The sequence below is a fragment of the Rhea americana genome, unplaced genomic scaffold, assembly GCF_003343005.1.
Source record: "Rhea americana isolate MKP2758 unplaced genomic scaffold, rheAme1 scaffold_17, whole genome shotgun sequence".
NCBI lineage: Eukaryota > Metazoa > Chordata > Aves > Rheiformes > Rheidae > Rhea > Rhea americana.
This window is the reverse complement of record NW_028185816.1, coordinates 8,647,277-8,671,098: the sequence shown is the minus strand read 5'-3', so window position 1 is coordinate 8,671,098 and position 23,822 is coordinate 8,647,277. Positions and strand designations below refer to the sequence as shown.

At 42.5% G+C, this 23,822-nt stretch overlaps 1 protein-coding gene across 4 annotated transcripts in view; it reads left to right on the top strand.

Moving 5' to 3' along the window:
- The window catches only part of ACBD6 (acyl-CoA binding domain containing 6), an 87,113-nt gene that overhangs the window by 45,063 nt on the left and 18,228 nt on the right, over positions 1-23,822 (top strand). Inside the window, exons 7-8 of one of the 4 annotated variants that reach the window (XM_085300969.1) lie at positions 12,673-12,825; positions 19,729-19,995. The exons of 2 other annotated variants lie outside the window; for them this stretch is intronic. In XM_085300969.1, coding sequence (XP_085157095.1) covers positions 12,673-12,825; positions 19,729-19,902 — 327 coding nt within the window. In that variant the 3' untranslated portion in view covers positions 19,903-19,995. Of the gene's footprint in view, positions 1-12,672; positions 12,826-19,728; positions 19,996-23,822 lie in introns of those variants that run through there. One more of the 4 variants, XM_085300971.1, reaches the window with a different exon arrangement.

The following is a 23,822-nucleotide window of genomic DNA, read 5'->3' as shown; positions in this document are numbered from 1 at the left end:
CCCTGCAAGCAAACAGACTCTGCGATTTCTACCCACTGCTTGAGTCTTCAGATGTTTCCCTGTCTCATTCAATTTTGCAACAGTTCCTAAATGCAGGYGGCACAGGAAGTAAAGGATGAATTAGGGATTATGAAGGTTAAGAGCAGATAATAAAGGAGAGAAATTGTATAGACCAAAATTTAAAAAAAAAGGGGGGGGGAAGGAAAAGCCTGTGTTCTAGTATCCTTCTAAAAAGTTAGTCCAAAAGCCCAAATGATTTACACTCTCTTCTATTACCTTCCTGATAAGTGCTCCTCCGTCTTGGCTCTCAGAGTGCGCTAAGGGATTTAGCTGGCCTAAGCAGAAGGTAGCTGGTAGGTAACCTGGAACAAGTCATGCAAGTTCACTGTGCCTCTGACTGTGCCTTACTCACCTTCGCTGCCCTATTTTAGTTCAGCTCAAATAGTGCTTATCCTTGTAGAAGCACTTGCAGTCTCCGTGTCCAGGGGCTGCATGAGAGGCAAGAGTTACCGTCTTTGCTGTGTTACGCAGGCAGCTTTGGAGCGGGAGAGGTTGCCTGCTTCCACTCCTTCCTGTAGCATGCTTAAAACATCTCTAATTCTGGGAATAACCTCACGTTCCCGGGCTGCAGTGGTTGAGTGCCTGTGCTTTTTGTTTTAAACAGTGGTATTGTAGTTTCAAAATGGTGGTTCACTAATTCTGTAAAACCGCAGTCATTAAAATCTCTGATTGTTCATAATTAGCTCTAACAGCACATTTGAAAAGAGGTGGTAAGTGACTGCCATGAGCAAAAGGATGCAGAAAGGCAACAGGCTTCTCTGCTTTGTTGAACAGGGGCATTTATGTAATTGAATCACCTAAATCTTCAGAGCCAGAGGCTATTTCAAAGTGGGTGGTGGTATTGTATTTTGGAGCTCTGCTGGAAGTATCCAGAACTTGGGAATCAGTGTAAAACCAGCCTCCTTCCACTGGAGCACTGCTTGTTTAAATTGTAGGCTTTTAATTGAGTGACGAAGTGAAAGGAAGTATTGTATTTGTAACAATAGTAGTTATGAAGGAGCTCAAACGTGATCATTATATCCCTTTCTAGCTTTAAAATATATGAAGATACAAAGAAGTTTTCCTTGCAGAAGGACAAGCAATAAAGGAAAGCTTCTTACCCCTAGTGAAATGCCAGTTGCTACAGGGGCAGTTTTTTCCTTGCAGTGTTTTCTCTGGCCGTAGAAAGGAGGCTTTCGGGGGCTGGGGAGGSATTGAATGCGAGACCTGCAGCACTGGATCCCAGCTTCGCAGTGCCTTGTGGCTGTGCCATGGCGTCCTCTGTGGTCCTGGTGCTGAAAGCAGTTAGCTGGCATGATCAGAGACCTTGTGTCCACCTCRTTTGCATGTCTGGTGGTGTCAGTGTAGTGAAGAAGGTGCAGCTGGATGAAGTACCCTTCAGCCAGCGTTCAGAGGAGCTGTCCTCAGTGGCAGCGTAGCTTTAGTCTCGTGTTGTGCTCCTTTCCTATCACAGGCCAGTGAACTCGTGCATTTTTCTTTCCTTCTCCATCATCCATCATGCAGCATTTACCTCTGTGACTCTGTGCAGTGCCGTTTAACACATCGAATAGGAAGATAGGTAAGATGTCTGCAAACAGCTTTCAGTCTGGCAGCAATGCCAAGTGGAAAGGTAGCAGTTCCTACTGGGTGGAAGAGTGCCCTTGGGATAGCACGAGTATCTCTTGACTCTGTTCACCTCCTCTTACAAAAGCAAGGGAAATAAGGCTGTTTGGAAAGGAGGTTCTGTGCTCTGATTTGTCATCTTCCACAGAGTTTAAAGAGCAGAGAAATAGTGTTATTTTAAGAGAAGTGAAGGGCATCGTGGCCTAATACCTGTAGTGAGAGAGAAAGGGCATGATAAATGGCTTCTCGTGTCTGTAAAACCAAAACAGTATGCTGTAGACTCTCTTCTCCTAGGCTTGCTGTGGCTATACTGTGTTCCAGTTGGGAGTACTTTTTACTCCAGAATAATTTGTGCATTCAAGGTGTGCACCTGGGAGTGCATGGGGAACTATCCTGGAATATTTGTGACAGATAAGCTTTTCAAACATAGCTGTCCTTGTGAACAAGTTGCAAGATGTTCATTACTAGTTGCAGGTAGAGTGGTATCACTTGACAAATAGGATAAATAAGAGTTCTGTATATGTGGTGAAGGAGCTAAGGTAAAATTGTTTCTAAATATTTTATGATTTATAAACTACAAAATTGTGTAGTTGATCAATCAGCTTATCAATGCTATGCTAGTCACTTGCTTATGCTAAAAACTATGCTAGAATTGTAGACTACTTCAAGGATGAAGAGTTGTAAGTGGGACCTTCAATTTTTGTTCTATTTGTTGACATTTCACTTCACGAGAGGAGGTGCAGATCACTGCGCAGAGGATTTAAACCTATTGTCAGGTTTATTCAAGGCTTCCCTGAACACCCAGGGACCCTGTGTGGTCTGAGAAGGAAACTTGAGAACAAAGCTGAAAAGCGTCAGGTTAGAAGTCTGTTGCTGATTTCATTTTACTCGCTCACATCTGCAGTTTCCGTGAAAGCCCTCCAGCGTGCATGCGGTCTGCAGCGAGAGTTGGTAGCTCTTTGTTGCCAACACTGATTTTTCAGAGGCAGTTTTGAAGACAAATGAATTTGCACTTAGGACAATTGTTTTTGTCTCAGATGTCTGCCTCGTTAGAGGCTCGACAGTAAGGTGAGAGACTTCCTGGAAATGCTGCAGCTTCCTGGTAGTCTGTCCCGCAGAGAACCAGAACTGAGTCAACCTGGCTTTCTTGAGGGCCTCCCAGAGAAGGACACATTTGCTGGGGAGCATCGAATGGAAGGAAGAGGCCTGCAGGCCTTGTTTGCTTCTCTGTTGTCCACATTAGGGCTGCTCTGAGTGGCCTACTCTTGGTCAGGRGAGAGAAATGTGTTGCAGCTGTATCTTGTACTAATTCCCACGAGGCAGGACAGTGGTCTAGTCACATGTGTTAGCATGTGATTTTGAACGAGTTACAACTGGATTTTTTTTTTCTTTAAAAAGGCATCTTGAGCAGCAAGGGGACTGTCATTGCTTCTCCAGCTTCTTTTTTCCCAGGCCACTGCTGTGTTTCTGTAGCAGAGAGCCACTTTCCTCTTTATTTGCATGCTAACACACTTGTGAGTCAGAGGGCTTCTGGAGACCAGGACATGGAGTATCTGTCCCCTTGTAATACCTTCACTCACATCCTCATTGAAAAAAAAAAAATCTTTTCAAATGGAGACAATACAAACATAATAAATGGCAGGGAGGGTTCATCTCCCTCATGACTCAATTTTTCTCAAACAACATTATTATTGACTGCCCTATTGGTTGCCAAAAAGGAAAATCAATTGTACTAGAAGTAGTTGCTGGGCCACAGACCATGGTACTAACCCAGCAGAGACAGGTTGATTTTTATCAACTGTCCGAAGACTAATTTCCACCATTAGCTAGAAATGAAGTAGAAATTATGGATATGTCAAAGATTGCAAATAGTGGTGGCCTGTTGTTTTTTGTTTTGTTTATATGGCTTTTTTTGTTTTCTTGCCTGACTCTAAAAGGATTGTGTGTATAGGATAAAAAGARAGGAGGAAAAAAGTTGGACTTGTTTTCCTTTTTTTCAGTTCTTTTTTTTCTTTTTAGTGTTGTCCATTTGGATTTCACAGCATGAGTGTGAAATGCTTCAGGCTCTGCGTGGGCCGTATATGATAGACGTATTGGGCAGACATTTAAAAACGAAGGTGGCTTCAGCGAACGTGCATCCCTTCCCTACCTCCTGCAGAGAGTGTGCTGCATGCCCTTGATTTTCCATATCCGTGGGGAGATGGTTGAGGGAAGTTGTCTGGCATCTTGGCCGTTTTGACCAAGGACCAACGGCTACAGGCCGTGTCTGCACGGTTTTCCCTCTCCCCACTGAGTGAGTGTGCATGTGTGCGCGTGTGCAGCCCACCACATTTGCAGTTTTCCCAGTACAAGCACACTTTGTAAGATGCCAGCTGTCGAAGTACTGTGCTCTTACAACCATTTTTTTGGACCTGTTCAAGATTAAAAAGGAAATCATATAAGAGCCTTGTGCTTTTGCTGTTAATGTCCCTAGTATAAATTTTCCCCTAAATTACCACAAACCTGGCTTATGAAGCTAGGAGAGACCCTCTCCTGGATATGATGATTGCTGCAGAGGTTTGGCTTAGTTATGTTTCCAGCAGGCAAAAGATGTTGCAGGTACTGCTAAATCGACTATAGTTGTAGTAGGAAAGTACAGCAGCAGACGGATGAGGAAACTAAGTGGAGAGGTAAGGCAAAGCRGTGGTTAGGTATTCCAGGGCTGATAGTAAGAACAATGTGTACTTACAGAATTATTAACTCCCAACAGTTGTCGTCTTTCCTTATCCCTCTCCCTGCTCCCAGTCCCCCTCTCAGTTTTCCTGTAGTCAGCTTTGCCAAGCAGCTCTCTGAAGACTGCAGGCTTATACCCCTTCAGTCTTGACACGGTTGCCAATGGGTGTGAAATCTATTAGGCACAAGAAAGGAAAGATCTGCTTAGTGACAGAGGGTAGCTTTCTACATTAAAGCCTTGACTTGGTGCCAGTCCCACAGCAGTTATTGGAAGTGGCACAGCTCCATGTCTCTCCTGCAGGTCTCTCTGTGGAATGGAGATTGGCAGCAGGTTGAATGTTAAATGGTCACCACTCAGCAGATGCTGATTTCACCTGCTGAGAGGAAAGTCCCTTTCAGCAGAAGCATTTGCAAAATATTTGCAGCTCCAAATACCTTCTGGGAGATGAAGAGATTTATCCATGTTTTGCCTGCCAGCTTCTGAAGACACCCCAAGCCTCATCAATGTAAACCATAGATTGTACAAATGACAGGATGTTTCCTGCTGCTCATGCATGCTCATTTTTGTTACGTTGTCCCTTTGCATCTTCCAGCTTGATGTGTGCAGTCTTTGTTTTCTCTGGTCCCTGTAGTCATATGAATCACTGCCTCACTGCTGGTGCAGCAGAGGTGTTGGCACCCTTGCTCAGGCAGTGCGTGTGCAGCATAAGGCATTGCCTGCAAAGCAGGCTCACCAGCTTAAAAAAAATGTGTGCTTCTGTGTTGCTCCAGTGGTAACTTCAGTATCAACACAATTTGTTCGGCCTCTACATGCAGAATTAATATTTGAAAAAGGAAACATGAAATTCAAGAGCAATTCCTGAAAAATTAGCCGTGTTCTCCATCACCTTATCCTCATGTAATCTAAGTTGAATTTTATGCGCTTTCAGGGTAACAAAAATGCAGGGATGAAAGCAGGGGAATCCAGGATAGCAGCACATGTTTCATGAGGACTGCTGTGAAGTTGTGTGGCTTGTAGACAGCGCCTTGTGAGGACTCTGCTGTGCGTAAGGAGGCACTTTGCCAGTGCGGGAGGAATGCTGTGCTGCAGGAGGCATGCAGGTTTTTACCTCCTGAGGGATCAGGGAGTGAGACCGCTGTCCACACTGGGAGGCAATGTCCCCRTTTCTGCACCTGGCCAGCACCGCTGTCTTGTGGCAAAAGGGCTGCAATCTCTGCCACTGCCCTCTGTAATAGACAGAGGCCACAGCAGGGAGCTTTTGTGCAGGTGGATGATCCTCCTGTGGAGGACGAGGAGCAGGCGGCTTGTTCCCTGCTGTATTTATATGTCCTTGCAGATGCACAAAACGGGCTTAACTTGAATGCCTSCCTGTGAGGACGTGGGAGGATGGTCCCATGCCCCTTTGTGCCTTAGTCCCAGGGTCACCTTTGAGATAAGCTGTGCTAAATCACCTGTAATTTGTAAAGTCATTGTTGGAAATGCTTTAGTCCCTCATTAAGGTGTTTGGTTAGCTCACAAAGAGGGATACAACTGGCAGCTGAGCTGTTTTTTCAGGTGACCACATCATCACAGAAGTGGTCTTTAGCCTTGCTCCCTTTCCCATGTCCTGTATGTCACCTCTCAGTGCCAGAGGACATACTTTAGCCAAGCAACCCAACTGTTCTTTGCTCAGGGGAGACAGCACCTAAAACTTTTCTCTTTTTTTTTCCTTTGGCATTCAGCCACTTGAAAAAACTTTCTCTGTTTTGAAAGAGTTAAATTCCGCCCCTCCTTTTCCCTCCTGACTTTTCAATGTAGGGAAAGTCCAGTTTTACTTCCCAAATGGAATTTTGGTATTCATCTGTTGTTTTTGATCATCTCTTTCAGCTTGTTTCAAGAAAGAAAAATCTGAGTATATCATTGGGGCTTCTCGAATTTGCAGTCTTTAGTACGAAGTACTTCTGTTAGAATTTTTTTCAATAAAAGTTATTTTGTTTAGATATTTAAATAAGATTTCTGCTTTTTAACTGCTTCATGGATTAGAAGTGAAATGCTCAAAACGACAAAACTAATTTAGGAGGCTTCCATCTCTCAGCTTGTTCATATTTYGGTATCCATGAGAATGATTGTCAGTCTAGAAGCCTTTCTAGCTCAATAACATGTCTCCAGCAGCAAGGAATAGTGAATGCCTAGGGGACAGAATAAGGTAAGCTTACAGTGATGTTTTCTTAAGTTTCCCAGAGGTTTGTAGCTTGGAGGCTTCCTCAAGCAGCGGTGTTATCTCTTTTTTTTTTTTTTTCTCTCTTGTGGATTTTTCTTTCATAAATTTCTTATCCCTTCTTGGATTTCCAGCACGTTATGCCACTGTGAGTTCTTCAGCTTAACTGTTCTGTCAAGTCCAAAGCAAATGCACAGTCATTTCCTACGATACCACGTAGCTCTCCTTTAATGAGAAATAAGGAATAATTGTTCCCCTGGTTACCTTCTCTGTGCTGCTTTTGACTTCACAGGCTTCCTCGTATTCCCTGTCATCTCTTCTTTTTCAGGCCGAGAAGTTTAATCTATTTGTCAGYTCCTCATTTGGAGGCTGTTCTCTAACTTTGCTCTTTGTTACTTTTCTTTGAATCTTTTCTGGTTCTTCCGTATTCACTTTGAGGTGAGAGGAGCAGCATGTCACATGTTGCAGCTACAGCCTAGGCACTATGAGGTTTAATGAAGCGATATGACGATGTTTTCTGGTTTGCTCTTTCTTTTCTAATGCCTCCTTTTTGTTTGCATTTTATTATCTACCATTGAATACTGAGGTGGTGTTATAATAGAAGTGTCTATTATATCCTTTTGCAGCATTTTGCAGTCAGCTTTTGATTTTGCTGCTTTGGAAGATGTACCAGACTAGGCTGCTCCAATCTCAGCCTGCTTTCCCAGTTCTCGTATGTGTGGATTGGACAACCCAAGCCCTAGCACACTGAGATTCCAGTGATCATCAGCAGTTGGGAAAAGGGATTACTTATTCCTATTCGATCTTCCYTCCCTTTTGTAATTGGTTATTTGTCCGTGCAAGAACTCTTGTTTTGTGGCAGTATCATTTAAGAGCCTTTGAGAGGATGTTATCAACAGCCTTTTGGCAATCCATGTGAACTGGTGAGGGGTAGCAGRGGTCTAAGCCAGGCTTGCCTGCATAGGGGACCAAAAGCTGCTGCTTTTCTCCCTCTGCCTCTCATAAATGACTGGCTGACAGCTCCCTTTTAGAACAAAACAGGTAAATGTAGTCCCAGACTAACTTTCARATTTATTTAACAGACAGAATGGTTGTCAGAGCTTAGAAGTCCTGTGTGAGACTTTGTCCTCTTACAGCAAGGTTCAGCTTGGTTGAAATAAATCACTCTGTCCTGAGAAGGGCTTCTTGGCAAGCAAATGCCTGAAGTTGCAGGAAGGTGGAAGGTGCGTTGAAGTTGTCTGCCAGGTTTGTTCTTGGKTTAGGACTTAGCTATCTGCAAGCTGGGTACCAGCTTTTGAAAGGATTGGTGAACTTCCATCTTCTAAATTTGTTTCTTCTGTTCCAGTCAATTTAAACATTAAAAGTGCTCATTTATGGGTCAAGAGCTCTGTAGTATGTCTGTGGCATGACTGGCTGAGATAATCCATTTCAGTACTGTCCTGTGTAACTCAACATCTTCAAATATGTAATTGCTTTGATAAAGAAAGAGAAGTGATAAGGATAATGTAGCTATCGGGCCTCGACTCGCTAGTTCAAAAACTTCCTCTTTGCAATCAAATCTGTGTGCTATTTAAGCCCTTTTAGGATGGTTCCAAAGGCATTATTGTGATGTCRGAAAATGTCCTGAATGATACATGGGTTGTCTGCAGTGTTACTGTTACCTTCTTGAAGATGATCAGTTCTGTCCACCAGCCAATTAACTACCTCTACAAAGAGTCTTTAGTGCCTGCTTTGTAGCAACGAATGGGGTTGCCCTGTCCCTCTCCCTTCCTTTTCCCCTCCCCCTATTATATATATATTTTCTCAGCACTATTAGATTATTAAATGCTTAATGACTATTCCATTCCTGCTAACTATACTTTTGATGAGCTGCAGTAATAAAACTTTGGAACAGCACAGTGTGTGTCTGGTTCCTTTATAGGAAGGGCACATTTGGGGAGCTGAAGTAATGGGGGATAAAACTCAATTAATGAATAGAAATAAAAAGAAGTAAATGAGGTAATCAAACTCAGAGAAATTAGTATTGGCAGATCCTGAATGATGCTCTTGGATGAACAATCTTTCAAAATCCTTCCTTGTATGCTGCTGCTGTCTCTTTATTTATTATTAAAATAACATGATCCATGAGGCGCTCGGGGTGACTCCCAGCCTAGCTAATTCTAATTAATCCAGTCAGGGAGAGCAGCAGGGTAAGTGGAGCAGTCTATCGGATTGAAATTCATAACTTAATTGAGGTCAAAGTCCTGGGTTGGGAGAACAAAAGTCTTTCGCTAGGACCAGGCAGATCAATAGCAATAAATATCTGGCTTGAATACAAGTAGTTTATAGTGACGGATTATCTGACACTGGCCAGAGGTCTTGGTCTTGTTAAGGGCAAAGTCCCGTGGCCTGTACAGTATACAGTGACTTTTGTCAGTGTTCCCTCCAGAGCCCCGAGGAACTCGTAAAGGGCTCGTGGGAGCCGCAGAGGGCGGCAGCCCAGAAAGAGCTCTGCAGGCGTCATTCTGGAACAGCACGGCCTTGGRTCCCGTTTCTCGAGATCCGGTTCTCTCTTAAGCAGCACAAGGGCATGTGTCACATTAGTGCTGGTGGAGGTTAGAAGAATTTGCTAAGACTTACAGGAACTTGGAGCTAAATCACAGCTTGTCCGGAGAAAGACCTCTAGGATTGAGGGAACTGAGTAATAGATTGATGGGCTTCCTGTCAAGTCTGTATTTATAGTATGTTTACATAAAAGGAGAGAGGAAAGTTGGAAGAGTGAAGTATAAATAATCATTAAGGTAGATCTGTAGTAGTAGAGAAAGCGACAAAAGGGAAATGTGATTTCACGTGTTCTTCAGAATAGCAGTCAGCATTTCTGTTGTGACCTCCAAAATGCTCCCTCTGTGTATGTAATATGTATATTATGCCTGTACTGAAATATGAATAATACATTTTTTTCCTGTACCTAGAGACAATCCTGTGATGCTGACCTGATACTTTTTTTTGTTTTTGTGTGTGTGTGTGTGTGTGTGTGTGTGTGTGTGTGTGTGGAATTGTTTGCTAGTGATGGCTGGCTCCTGCAGTCCTCATTGAAGCATGGTTCTTCAGTAACACTTTGAGGATTGAGTACAACACTGATTCCATTAACCTCTGAGCCAGGGGAAGAAGCCTGAGATACCAGCCTGAGACTTGCGATGCTCTGTTTTACACCCAGCATTACCCTAGCAGTTGGTGGTGAAATATTGGTCAATGTTAACAACCCAAAAAGCTTCTCTGAACATTTAAATAAGTAGGTACTTCAATTGATATTCATTATTAGAGTGCAATCTCCACCCCCTCCATTTGTTATTAATGCAGTATGTGTGCAGATCCACCTGTCCTGCAGGCTGCTGTCCTCTCTGTACAGGACAAATATTGCTATGGTCAGCACTGACAAATCCCTGATGGGTATTGTTCTGCCAACGTAGTGAGAGATGGAAATTACAGTTCAGATACAGCCRGTGACTTAGTTTGACGTACCTGCACCTCCCTTACCGGATAATACTTAAACATCTGTTAAAAGGTGACTTGCCAAAAATGTTCAAAAAAATCTCTTCACCTCCAGTCTTAAGGTTTAAATGTGTAGGTCAAATATCTTGTCCAGTCAACTTTCAGGTTTTAGCTTAATGAGCAACTGTTGGTATTTATACTTAAATGGTTGTACCCTTGCACCCTTTTGAAACTGTCTCCAGAAAATGCCTCTGGTTTCCCACTGCAAGACATTTGCTTTGTATGCTTATATGGACAGACAAGGTAGCTGTTCAATAACTGTATTAATACTTGATGTTCAGCTTGTTCCTCACTATCTCATTCGTGGCACAACCTCCAACCTCCTCTCTAGGTCAATGGCTTTGCTCCACAGATTTCTACTCTGTTGATTATGTGCTCCTGCCTCATTCTGTTGTCCAGGTTGGGCAGGATCAAAACAGAGTTCCCTAGGTAATTAAAAACTTAAATCTGCATGTGACAGGCACCAGAAACAAAATTGCATTGGCATCTGTCATCTACCCTGTTATCTTGAATTTAGGGTTCTTTTTGTTTGAGTGATTTATGTTGCATCTTTTGTGTTCATGGTAGTTATAAGACCCTTAGAAAAGTGATCAAATGAAATTAAATAGATATTGCAGTCTGGATGAAGTGAAGCAGGCATGAAACTGTTAGTGAAATGAAGATTTCTTTACTTTTCATTTTTATTTGAAGAAGATAATTAAGTGAATCTTTCCTGGCTATTAGGAATAACAGCCCTAGTCAGCTAACTTCTGTCACCCCTGAAAATTAAGTTGCATAGTGCAGTCTTGAATTTAGTATGCTTAAGATAAATACCCCTAAAAACGTTGTCATCCTCTCTGGTGCATGATGTTACTGCTGTGATAGGATGGCAATTACTTGTCTACCGATTAAATTGGTTGTTTTAAATGAGATGCTCTAACACAACAATTTGCAAGGTTTTTAATTGTTTCTTCTACGATACTTCCTTCCTTTATTCTGCGTCCAGCAGTATTTTTGTAGGGAAGCAGAATAGAAATGGATAAGGGTGTTGAAGGTTATTTTTATCCAGAATTGTTTCAGTGGTCTGGCTGTAGTATGCACGTATTCCAACCAGCTACAGCTGTGTAGCAGAGCCAGGATGGACTCGGGTGGAGATGGAGGCAAGTGGCTGGAGATGGAGGCAAGTGGCTGGAGATGGAGGCAAGTGGCTGGAGATGGCAGTACCTCGAGTCACATCGGTGCTGGGGCTAACCTATCATGCAGCCATACCCTAAGAAAACTCTTTTTTTAATCCCTGCTGTTGAGAGAGAGAGAGAGAGAGAGAGAGAGAGAGAGAGAGAGAGACTGGGTATGTTTAGTTACGAGCTTTGCGTATGTCTGATGGGGAAGAGGGGGAGAAAGCACCAGCTCTGTATCCATTTTTCCTTCTCTGGCTTGATGATCAGATGAGAAATGTCTCCCTTTTAGTATGGCCCTCAAAGCAAGATAATGATTAATGAACAAAATGGAAAACTGTAAAGAAGGAATTTTGGCTGGTTGACTTCCTTCAAAACAGAAGGAAGACAAGAGTAGTATTTCAAAAAGCAGTAAGCTGGAATACGTTGTAGAGGAAGCTTGTTACGTGCTTGGACTTGGACAGAGGCCAGGTTACCTGTGTGCAGGAAATTTCAATGTATTTTTTTTTTAAAAAAAAATAATCATGATCAGACTGTGTAGATGAAATGAGTCAGAAGGTAGATCTGTAAAAGCTACCTGGTTACCTATTGCCAGAAACTTTTAGCTATTTGCACAGAATTTTTTTTGTCCTGTGAAAGTCTTGTGGGTAGTTCTGACCCAGAGCTGGGGACCTTCAGCACACCATGCCGTCTGAGCTGGGCAGACAAGGAATTCAGGCAGCCTGTTTCTAGTTAACCCTGAAGAGACACCTGTGATTTTAATGAGAAGATAGTGTAAGGTTATATTTGTTTGGGGAGTGGCACTTTTTRGGGATTAGTTACTAAAAATAATTCACCACATCAGTCTCAGTCAATCACTATACGTATTTGCAAATGTGAAGCAATCGGTCCAGCTGGAGTAGGTATAGCAGTGGGCTTATTCATGTCACCGATGAAATAAATGTTGGTCTTCATCTGCTGCTGCACCTTAAAAAGAGGAAAAAATAGCAAGTTAGAACAGTATGATAATTTAGATTCAAAGGGGCTTTTGGAGGTGTCTGGTCCACCYGCTACTCAACAGGACCAACTTAGGTCAGGTTGCCCAAGGCCTTTTCTGGGTGAGTTTTGAGTATCTTCAAGAATAGAGATCCCACAACCTCTCTGTGTCCCTGTCCCAGTGTTTCACTGCCCTCTCCATGAAAAAAAAGTTTCCTGTTATCTAACCAGAATCTCATTTTGAGATTTGTATCCATTGCCTTTTGCCCTTTCACTTTTCACTTTTGAAAAGAGTCTGACTCCATCTTCTCTGTGCCCTCATGTTAGGTTGCTGGAGATGGCTGAAGCTGTTCCATAAGCTACAGAATTAACAAAGCYTGTTTTTCTGTAGTTTGGGTCTTTTATCCAGCCCTCACATCACAGCAACCCTGCTTCTCCAGGATGTCCTCTATGATTTCCAGAGAGAACTGGGGAGACTGTATTCTCTGGATAGTCTCGAGTTCTACACATGCTGCTTGGCCACCCGGGTGCTGCCAAACAGAAACAAGGCCAGGACACAACTTCRTGCACTCTCAAAGGGAGCATTGCTTTGGGTAAGTGGTATGAAACTGAGCATTGCACTTCAAATTCCAGCGGTCAGACTCGGAAGAGATTTAGAAAGTTATGCCTCGGCAATTGCAAGTGATTGATTTTTTTTTTTCCTAATATGATGACTGAGTGCTTGTCTGCTGAACAGCAGAAAGTGATCCTACACACCCACTCCCTTCGAGCCTAATTGCAAAATAAAACAGGTTAATTTAAACTATGAAGACAGTTTAGATCTGGATGTTTCATGTCAGTAGAAAGAATTAGATCTACGGTGACTTCCACTCATTATTTTTGCTTCTCAGATGGAAAAGTGAGACACGGTTGTGGTCACTATCCACATATTGGCTGATTAAAAAAAAAATAATAATAAAAACTTGCTAAGCCATAGGAGCCCTGCTGCCTGRGATAAGTGGTCTTTACACTGTAGTTTATAAATTGTATATCAGTAAGAGTCTAAAAAGTGTGCCATGGGAAGCATTCGTTTAGGTCTGTTTTAAATCRTCTTTTGTCTCTTTTCTTTTTGCTAGCTTAAGTGTTCCTCTCATGGACGTGTAAATTGTAAGAAACAACTCTCAGAATTCACCTAAGAATAACTAGAAAATTACAGAGATTTTTTTTTGACTGGGAGAGACTTAAGTAAGGAAATTAAAAATAATAATAATAAAAAAAAACCTTCAGATTTTTAAAACACTTACTAAAAGCCCAAATGTTCACTGCTYTGCCCAGTTTTCTCCCTGGTTATATGTGAGCAGTTAAATTTGACTGCAGTGTTTTTTATGCAACAAGCAAAGCAGACCTGTAAGTTGGCACATAAGTAATGACAAGCTCAATTTTGCCCTCAGCTCTTCTAGCTTTTGACTGTTATAGCCAGTAGAAATCATGCCAATCAGACATCAAGCAAGAGCAAAGACCATCCTTATCCCAAAGACTTCATCTTGGCATCAGATGCAGTACAACAGGTAGAACTAATGGAAAGGCTGAGTGAATGAAAATAAGAGAAAATGAAAGATCAGCAGAAAACTGGAATTCTCGGCTTGTCGCTTCCCTAAGCAATGCCAGACGGCAGTGACACGGGGATTGTGGCAGAGGTAGGCTCACTGCGGATTTAAAAGATGGTAAGGTGTCAGTGCTGAGGACTTGTGAGGAGGAATACATAGATGAATTCCCCTTTTAAATCAKTTGGAGTTTTATTTGGATATATGTCAGGGCTGAAGGTGTCCTTTTTTGTGATTAGTTTAAAAAACAAAACAAAAACCTGCAAGTGTTGCTTTCAGTCCATTGGGAGATAAATTCAGTGATGGGGAAMAAATGGGAGACTTTTCACAGAGGAAAAAAGAAATTTGATTCATTTGCATGGGAAGGTATCACAGTKGTACCCAGAGCAGAAAACATTCCTCTTGGGATTGAGTAGTTTCTCTTGGRATTGAGTGATTTAAAAATACAGTCATCTGGCTGCAAAATAATTTTTGGTTTAAGCAGATAGAGGCACTAATGGTGACACTGTATTTCTGGAGAGTTGACGCTTTCAGCCTTGTCCCCAGCTACTGTTTCAATGGTAAAACATAGGTATCAGAGAAGGGAAGAGATTGAGAAGTTAGAAATTCAATTCCTGAAAGCACCTGATATTGTACTGGTCTCCATGATGTCATCTTTCACTTAAAAGTAGGAGTTTTGTGTTTCTAAAAGGAAAACACCTTAGCAATACTTCCTAACCAGAGRAGTTGTCCGTCTAGATTTACCAGTTGCTACCCGTCCTGTCTGATGTGACCACACGCTGGTTCTCTTGCCTCGCCAGAGCAGTTCAYGACCGTCCGGCTGAGTGCTCTCTGATTCCTCTCTGCTTTTCAGCCATCATTATGCCTTTGTGGCACTGAAGTTCGTAGCTGGTGCCACGTTCCAGTGAGTGAGCTGTGCAAGTCTTGTGAATCTGGAGTTGCAGCTAGTGGCTGATGGCTCTGAGTGATGAGACAATCCAYAGAGTCTATTGTGGGTGCCTGATGCTTTTAGCAACACTCTTTGTTTCCCAAATACAAGCAGATTAGTGGTTCTTTAAACGTGTTTGCTTTCAATGCACTGGCCAAGAAAGATTGCTGTAGTCCTGGAGAAGCRATGAGAGTTAGAAAAAAGGGAGATTTTTGCTGGGCTTTGTTGACCAAATAAATCTTGAAAATGTGAGTTCTAGTTATTGTTGCGGCTCAATAGGTCATTGGCATTAACTGTTTGTTTTTATGTCGCTGAATTTATGTCCAACTCTAAACTTGAGGATTAATATTCCATTTGGAATATCAAGACATAGCCACAATCTTGTGGTATCTTGGCTGTGCTCTGCTATTGCCCATTATGTGCCATTCTATCAAAATCCTTTTTGTTTCTCCTCTTTCTAAAACTTTTTAAAATACTCGACCAATTTTCACCTCCATTTCCCTTTTAATGCCCTTTGTAATCACTTGGGCAGCTAAGCTACAGGTCTACAAAACGTCTTAGTGCAAACACCTGATCAGGTCCCGTGCTGGCAAGGTCCGTTGGAGTGAGGTGACCAGGTATTTCTAAGAACGAAGCCTTTGTTTTTTCCTTTTCCTAACATCTTTATTACCTGTTATCTGTAGCTTCAATAGCTGAGACTTCTGCGCCCGCTTGCTGGGCGTTCCTCCGTGCTGCTGTCGCTGATAGCACGCAATTGCAAGCAGCAAGGGATGTTGCCCTCCCTGGTCCGCACTCTCTAATAGYATCCAGGAGGAGAGAGAATAATGCAGTAAATGCTTTATCTTCAGCTCGGGGGGGGGGGGCATTTTGCTGCAAAAAATAATGTTTTAGAGTAGGATTCAGAAGGTTTCAAGGAGGCATCAGTTAAACATGCCCGCTTTCTGATAGCCAACAAGTGGATCTTTCAGATGTCTGTGCGTTCCCTAGGGGTTCACATTATTAATATCTGCCTTATGACAACGTGGCTGTGCTGATGCCAGGTTTTTTCCCCAGCCAGCATGATTAATTTTTCTTTCCTTTCTTAATATCTCTGAGCCAGATGCTTCTAATGTCCTCGTGGGGGGGTGCATTACTGTTCTTAAGCACTACTCCACAACCCCCCTCCCACTCCAGCCAACTAATTCATATAATGGTTCCAGAGATGTGTTTTGCGGAGTCACAAAAAGCAAAATTTTGAAAGCATGGTAAGATGATGGGCTTGACGTGTGCAAATCTGGCCTTGTGACGTTCCTGGTAGACTTGAAAGCTCAGTGCCAGATAGTCTGTCAATCACACTTTCCATTTAGGAGTGTGCTTATTTGCCTAGCACTTTACAAATTATATAGATGTAGAACTGCTGAAATGCAACTATTTCTGGTGAGGGGAGTGACAGGGAGGTGTTGAACTGACATTTTGGAGCAAGCAAAGGGAGTTTTGGCTAAGGAAAAGGAGGCACGCTTGTATTCTCAATGGAAAATGCCACAGAGTCCTCAAGCACTGATTTATTTTAAAGACTTTGAAACACTGCAGTACTGAAAAAGATCTTTATTCTGGAAGCAGAACAGAAATAACTTATCCTTTGGAGCTTTTGTTCAAAAGTGCAACAGCACTGGCTTGGTGTTTACTAGCTTGATTAGAAGACCTTAACAAGCTCTTCAGTAAATGGTTTGTTCCCAGGGAGTTCATACTGTTGCCTTATCTATCCATCGGTTTCCTCCAAATAACAGGATTCATAGGAATTCTGTATCTATCCCTAACTGTTTTCAGTCATTACTGCATACACCTGGATTTCAGGGGATTTCTTCTGCAGGAAGCAATACCCCCCAAAAACAGAAGCAGAGTAGTTAATAGTGAATAGATTGAGTGGTTGCTTATTTTAATGTATTTTAGGAATTTGGCTGGGAAGGTGCAGCCTTCTGGGTTTAAAGGTGAAAGTCTTAATTTGAGAAGCTGAGAAAATAGAGCTTCGTAATTTCCTATGAATCAGACTAAAATCTTTACAGCTGTTATGATCATCTGCATTTTTTTAATATAACATTGAGAAAAGGTGTAATATTAAGCAATGAATTTTCCTGTGTGTGTGTGTGAAGGGTAAAACAATAAGAGTGCAGGAGGATTTTTACAGAATGCCTTTCCATAACGGATAGACACTCATTTAGCTGTGTGTTAAGCAACATCAGACAGCGGGCAGCCCTTTAGCCCACAGCAGAGTGGAAATTAAGTTAAAATTAACCTGTGTTTGGAAAACAAGTAGCATCACTTTATTTGTCCATTTAACTGAATTATATGACGCTATGTAAGTATTCTGACCCGCAGAGGTAAATTGCTCCACCCTACCCGTTTCTCTCCTTAATTCTTTCATGCTAATGGAGCTGATGGACAGAGATGGAGGGAGGGAGGGGAAAAAAGGGCTGGAAATAAAGGGACCATTCCAGCCTTGTGCAAACCTTTCCCTCCAGTGAAATGTTGGAGTGTCGCAGCTGCACTAGCTGTGCTGTGATCTTTGTTGCCATTAAGCTGATTATATCCGCTCAAGGACTCATCCAACTAATCCTGCAACTGGTTGCTTTATATTTAAACACTTTTTTTTTTTTTTTTTTAAGAAGTAAAAGTCAGTTTGGCTTCAATGGACTCTCAAAATGGGTCAGACTATTATAGGGACCYGCTTTTTCATGTTTGCTTGGTTAATACAGGAAAATAGGACAGATTAATGAGCTCCATGTATTAATGGCTGCACTCTGTTTGGGAGAGGTCTGTCCACACATTAGGACTCCCCAGCGTCTGGCGTAATTTTGGATGAACAGGCTGTTTTGGGCTCCTCGGTGAAGGTGATCCTGTTCCTGTCGCTGTTCCTTCGAGCCTGTGCCACGATTTTTGTTTCATTTGTGTGGGCATACCATATAGGCACCAGCTTTGCATCTAAATATGACTCTAATGAGAGAGGTTCTGACGCATTGGATTGATTTAATTGATTTAATAATCAATTTAAATCTAGTTCTCAGTTATTTTTCTAAGGAAAGGTTGATTCACATTGGTTAGTAACCGTTAAAATATGATGATTTGCAGCTAAATGTAGCCTTTACAGTAAATTTGTTTCTTGTTGCTAACTGGATATGCAGTATCTGTGCACGTTTACTTATTCGATTATATAGTTTAACCTAGTTTATTCACATTCTTAGTTTTTACATTTGAATTAGGTGCTAAAACAGCAAGTGAAGCATTTCTTATTTGCTAGATTATTAGTCATTTTGTTTTCACTTGTGCCAGAGTGCATTTGGATGGAAATTAGAATTTAATCACAAGAAGTTATCGCAAGAGATTTTTCAAGCACTTCTTACAAATAAACAAAAATCTCCCCTAAAGCATGATGAGTTAGTTTCTGGAAGGAGCAGAATAAATACAATTTTCTTTGTATTTATAGATAATGCATTTATTAAAGGAGATGTTGTCTGACACATTTTGGTAGGTAATTTTCCTCCCCAAATTTTATTGACAAAATAAAGGATTCACTAGGAGTGAATCAGAAGAGCAACTGAAGAAACTTCAGGACCAAGCAGGAGTTGCAGTTCTGTGGTTGAGCATTCAGTGTTCTGTATACTGTTATCCTCTAGTTTTCTTGTGCAATCTGTTGTCTGCTCTGAGACATCCAGCTTGAATTTAGCTGGCTAAGTAACACGCTTCCCAGGTCTAGGTGAGCTGAGGGGAAAAAGCATACTATGCGTAAAGCGATTTACACCGTAAGAAAGAACACAGAATCCGTTGGTATTGGTTTTCTGCAGGGCTGCGCAGTATGCTTTAAGCTTCGTATCTTTTAAAAGCTGTTTCTTCAGATCTGTGTGTCGTTGTCCCTTCTTGGGATGCTTCCATCCTGTGGAGATGGCTGTCGCATACAGAAACAAATGGTCGTTGTTTCTGGGTTCCTCAGGATTTTAGAGCTGGTAGATCCCTTGTCTTCATTTTTATCCATAAGTAGTCAGAAGTCAGTCTAATAACTCAAGAAAATTGTTGCGAGGGTTTATTGAGTGATTTGTCTGTTCAGTAGTTTGACTTTTTTTAGAGCATAGACACTAGATGCTTGCTGGAAAATATGCACCGTTTTTTATTTAAATGTAATGATTTTATAAAATTGTATTTTGTTTGTACCATCACTTCAGTTGTCTGAATTTCAAATAGACTATTGAAATATATTTATCTTCAGCAGAAAAAAACACTGAATTTTGTCCCTCCTATGCTGTGATTGTAACATTACTTTGGTTACCTGGGAGCATCTAAAAAAAGAATTGTTTCATGACTCCCCATGGAACATTTTTTTTTTTTTTATAAGCTCTAAGCTTCCATTTAAACCCGTGGAACAAAAAAATGCTCAAACTCCTTTTGTTTTTAATCCTTAAAACTGTGGTGTTTACTGAAGAAAAACTTGTAAAGCTGTCTGCGAGGGGTCCTTGATAAAAGCGAAGCAAGAGCAGAGAGAAACAGTCAGAAGGTAGGTGAAAACATGTTAGCCCGGTCGCAGTGAGTACAGTTAGTAGCCAGGAAAGTCCTAAGGCCATAGCTTGTGGTTTCCAACTTTTGGCTGTTCAGTATTTTTGCTCCCCAGACTTCTAAATGAGAAAGAGGTTCTCACCAAAGGTAGACTGAGGTGAAGATACATCTTACGAGAGGAGTGAGGTCCTAGTGTGGAAAAGGACAGCATGTCCTAACAGTCACAGCATAGCATTAGCAACTCTGCATCCAGAAACAAATTCTAGCTGCGGGCTGGATTCCTTCTTTGACCTTGAGTAAATCAGCCAGTTTTTTTTCTTTTTTGTCTCTGTTTCTGTAACTGTAACGTGGGAATTTTATGTGCATATATCCATGGGTCTTGCCTAGATTAATAAATCAATATTTGTAAAGTAAGCCTTGATAAATGCTAACTGTATTAATACATGTACTTGAACCTTGCACAGGACTTTGGGATGACGCCTGCGTATCAGCCGTGCAAGTGGAACGGGTTGCTCAGAGGCCCRAGGCCAGAGGTGGACAGCAATGAGAGAGGCTGGTTTGGGTTGTTTTCTTCCTCCCAAGGGAATGCCCGTAGCACATATCTGCGAGAAGGTCTTGAATACAACTTTTCCACTTAACATGCTCCCCCATCACCCACTGTCAGCAATGAGATTAAATTCTGTGCGACTGCAGAGGACGTTGCATGATTAAAATCCTCTTTTAGAAATTAATACGTACCATCGTTCTATACTAGTGTGCCTCTTCTCAGAGAAGGGTATTGTCTCCTGAGCGCTCAAGGTGTGAAAGCCACCACGTGAAGCTGTCTGTCTTTGAATTTTATGCTGTTGCACAGTTGCTCTGATGACAGCTACAACTGCATAAAATCATAGGGGTCTTGAGACTTCTCTCTTCGCAGGGTCACAGTGATGTCTGGGCTAAGTTTTGTAGAGGAAGCAATAGAATAATAAAAGGAATGTTTTGTCCTACTTGCAGTGGAAAAGTTTTCCTGAAAGGGAAATGTGGTCGAGTTACACTTTCACCTGTTGCCCTCAGGAATTCCCTTCCATATCTGTGTATCTTGTACTAAAAGCACCTTGTCTCCAGCTGTTGCATGGCTCTTCCTTACCCTTACAGTCTGTATCATCCCAGAGAAATACAGTAATCAGTTCTTTGCATATCCAAAGTCAGTCTTTAGTCTAGTTGGTACAATAGTGTCTACCTGCTTTGAAAATTTGGAAATTTGAAAATTAGGCCTTCCACTGCTATCAGGCCCTTGAGTGCAGCCTGCAGAGGGATTTTACCTGCATGGGCTTCATCTGCTCTCAGCACCTTCATTTGTGTTAAAGGAGGGTTGCTGCAGTCTGTACAAAGTGAAGCTTCTGGGTTGTCTTTACATTCAGCTTTGGGTATTGTGAGTCTCTGGTGTAACTGGGAGGTGCAGGTAGTGTGACTTACCCTGGCTGGACTGAGAGTTTTCTGGAGGAGCTCTTCTGGAAACAGATGATATTTGAATATCCATGTTTAGCACTAAAGTAGAACTTCATGTCTTTGTATCGCTTTGACAAATGGGATTTCAGCAGAATGTGTAAGTGCCTTGGCTGGCTCGCACAAGAAGTCTTCCGTCGCAGCTGAGCATCTTTTTTATGGCCATCACCATTAATGTTTTAGAGCTGGGCTTTGTGAAGGCTGAAGTGATATCCTCACTTCAGTGCTTCTTCAGCTCCTTCACTTGACAAGAGTGTTCCAGATCACTGTTAGTGGATAGAAATCAGTGAGGAAGATACCGGTCTCTTGCTCTTTGTAGTTATCTAACAGTATATGAAGAAGAGTTGGAAACTGTTCATTAAAAAATACATAAAGGAAAGGAGAATGATGCTTATTCTTTAAAAGCAGAAATTCAGGTTTTTACCTTGTTAATTTTTTTCTAGTAGGTGTTTAGAAGTTCATAAAAACATATATTTCAGAGAGAAGAAATCTTTAGGGAAATAACTTTTTATTTGAGTGTGTATAACACTGTGGCTTTGTTTGTTGATAACCTTAACTCAAAATAGCAGGCAAATAAGGGGAATAAAAATGCTCTTGTTAGAGCACCATGTTCAGTGGGTGGTAGACAGCACTTCCACTTTTTACCAAGTTAGACTTTTCTGATTTCTTGTAATCGCAAAAAGAAAAAAGGGGGAAGGGAAGAGAGAAAAGAGAGAACAAGAGGTTTTGAACATCGTGAATCCTTTTCTTCGTTTCAGTGAAGATGAGCTTTTTAATTATTGACCTTTTTCTGGACTGTTTTCTCTCCCACCTTCTTACTGTACTTGATCCTTCTTTTCATAACTGGTATAGCAGACTGCCAGAGGGCTCCAGGGAAAGGATTTGTTCAGATCTATTCCTGTAGCATATTACTGTACTTCCAGACAGCCTAATCGTGTCTCACAATTTCCTAACTTGCTGGTCCTCCTTGGTTTCTTTTTTTCCCCACTACAGGAGGGCCCTAGCCTATCGCTAGTGGTTGTTCAGGAGTGGTAACACTGAGATTTAAAAGGMGTTTATGGTTCTTCCATTCTCTTAGTCCTATTGTGTTCTGAAAATATTAATTCAATGTGCTTTAGAGAAATAGCTGTCTTTAGAGGTATACACAGTGGCTGGTTTGGGTGTATGGGCTGTGAGAGGCCCGGATTTAAAAAGGTTCCACAGGCTGGCAGGACAGGAACAGGTCCATGGTGTYGGGTCCCGGGCTGGAGATGCACCTTGGCTGTTGGGTTGAGGGCCCCTGTGTCGCCGTGCCTGCCACTGCGCTGAGCTGAACACCCGCGTGCTGGGCACACCGGTGTGTCCCCTAGGCTGCTGCTGATTCCAAGGCCGAGTCTGAAAYGGCTGCTGAAAGGAAATCTTGGAGACTTATGCAAAAGCATGTATTCTGGGACTGCCCAAGAAACTCAGGGCATCCCGTTATCCTCATCTGTGTGCTTTCGATCATTCCTTTGGGACACTGACAAGTCCTGTCGAGGACCTTACACTCCACCTGTGCTTCTCTGAATCACACGCAAACAAGATATCCTGAAATAGATTATGTGAATATCCACTTCTCCCTTTGTGACTGATACGATCTTTGGAATTGGATACAATTCATGCCTTTTATATGGGGATATTTAAGGCATCTGTATGTTTTTAGAATATATTTTTTTCCTGTACTGGCAATGAAAGCATCCTTAGGAGCTGCAGACACTACTGAAGTTTTGCTGAACAGCAGCTACTCTCATCTCCTAATTTGGTCCCAATTACTAAAACCTTTCCTCGTGCTCCGCTGACCAGGTATGATAATAGCTGCTAGTTCAGCCAGACTTGGTCATGCTTCTGTTTAACCCCCCCTGCCCTGCAGCTTTAGGGACAGGGATGAGTGCCCCAGCTGCAAGGCGCATAGCGTGTACAGCTCTGGAAGCTCTAGGCCAACGTGCTTCAAATGGTGCTCTGAGACGGCCGTGCACACCGTGTCTCAGGCCMCGTGCATCTTGGGAACAGCCCACGMATCAAATATTTAAGCAACTGTGGGTGTCTATGGCGTTTTACAGATGGGGAAACTRAGGCATGGAAKGGTTGAGGCTCTGCCACCGCTTTGGCAGCCCTAACAACAAGCTGAAGATCTCCTTCCCCCCACTGGGTTGTGCTTCTAGCTCGCACCGTTCTTCCCTTATGATGCAGTGAACCTTTGAGGCTGGGTGCCTTTGCCATAGGGACTGGGCTGTGCTGCAGGCTGGATCTGTGCCGACTGCTTGCGAGTGGCTGCTCCGGACATGCGTTTCTCTTGAGGCCTTTCCCTGTCGTCTTGCAGCCTTGTGGCTTCCAAGAGCCCAGTCCTGTTTTTCCCTCAGCACAAGGGAGAATGGGGAAAAATTTGTATGAATATCAACTCAAAGCTGACATGCAGTTCCCAAATTGAATCTGATCCTGGTCATTAGCAGGAGGGTTGATTTGGGTCAAAATTAATGCAAACACTTGTGTAGACCATTTAACGTTTAGTTTATGGACCTGTTAAGAAAGCAGGATAATCCCTTTAGATTACCCGTGTAATTCCTAGTGAATATTTATTTTAAAGTGACTTCTGTGCCCTTAGTCATTAGCAAAGGTTGGTAATGCATCTCCCAGCTGCCAGACTCGATGCATTTGTCAATGAGAGAGTTTCTCCTGCTTGTGTTGTGGGGGGGTTTTTAACTTATTTTTCTTTTAAGCATTTCCAACTCTTGCCAGCCTAATCCCATGAGCTCACCTCTAACAGCAGGCAAGCCTCCGAGCTGCCTTTGCCACCCACTCGAGGGTGGCTGAGGAGGGCGCCTAACGTAATCCCGGGCTTTTCTGGTGCCGCCTCCCCCGAGGGTGTTGGTTACCCAGCCTGCGTGGGCTGCCGGAGGGGGAGGACGGGAGCACGCAGCGGGTTCAAGGACACGCTCCCACTTTAATGTGCGCAGACATGCTCCCGCTCGCTCCCTGATTGGCAAGGTTAACTCTGAGAGGCTGCAGCTTTTTAAACTGATTTGATTAGAACTGCTACTTTATCCCATTCCCTCCC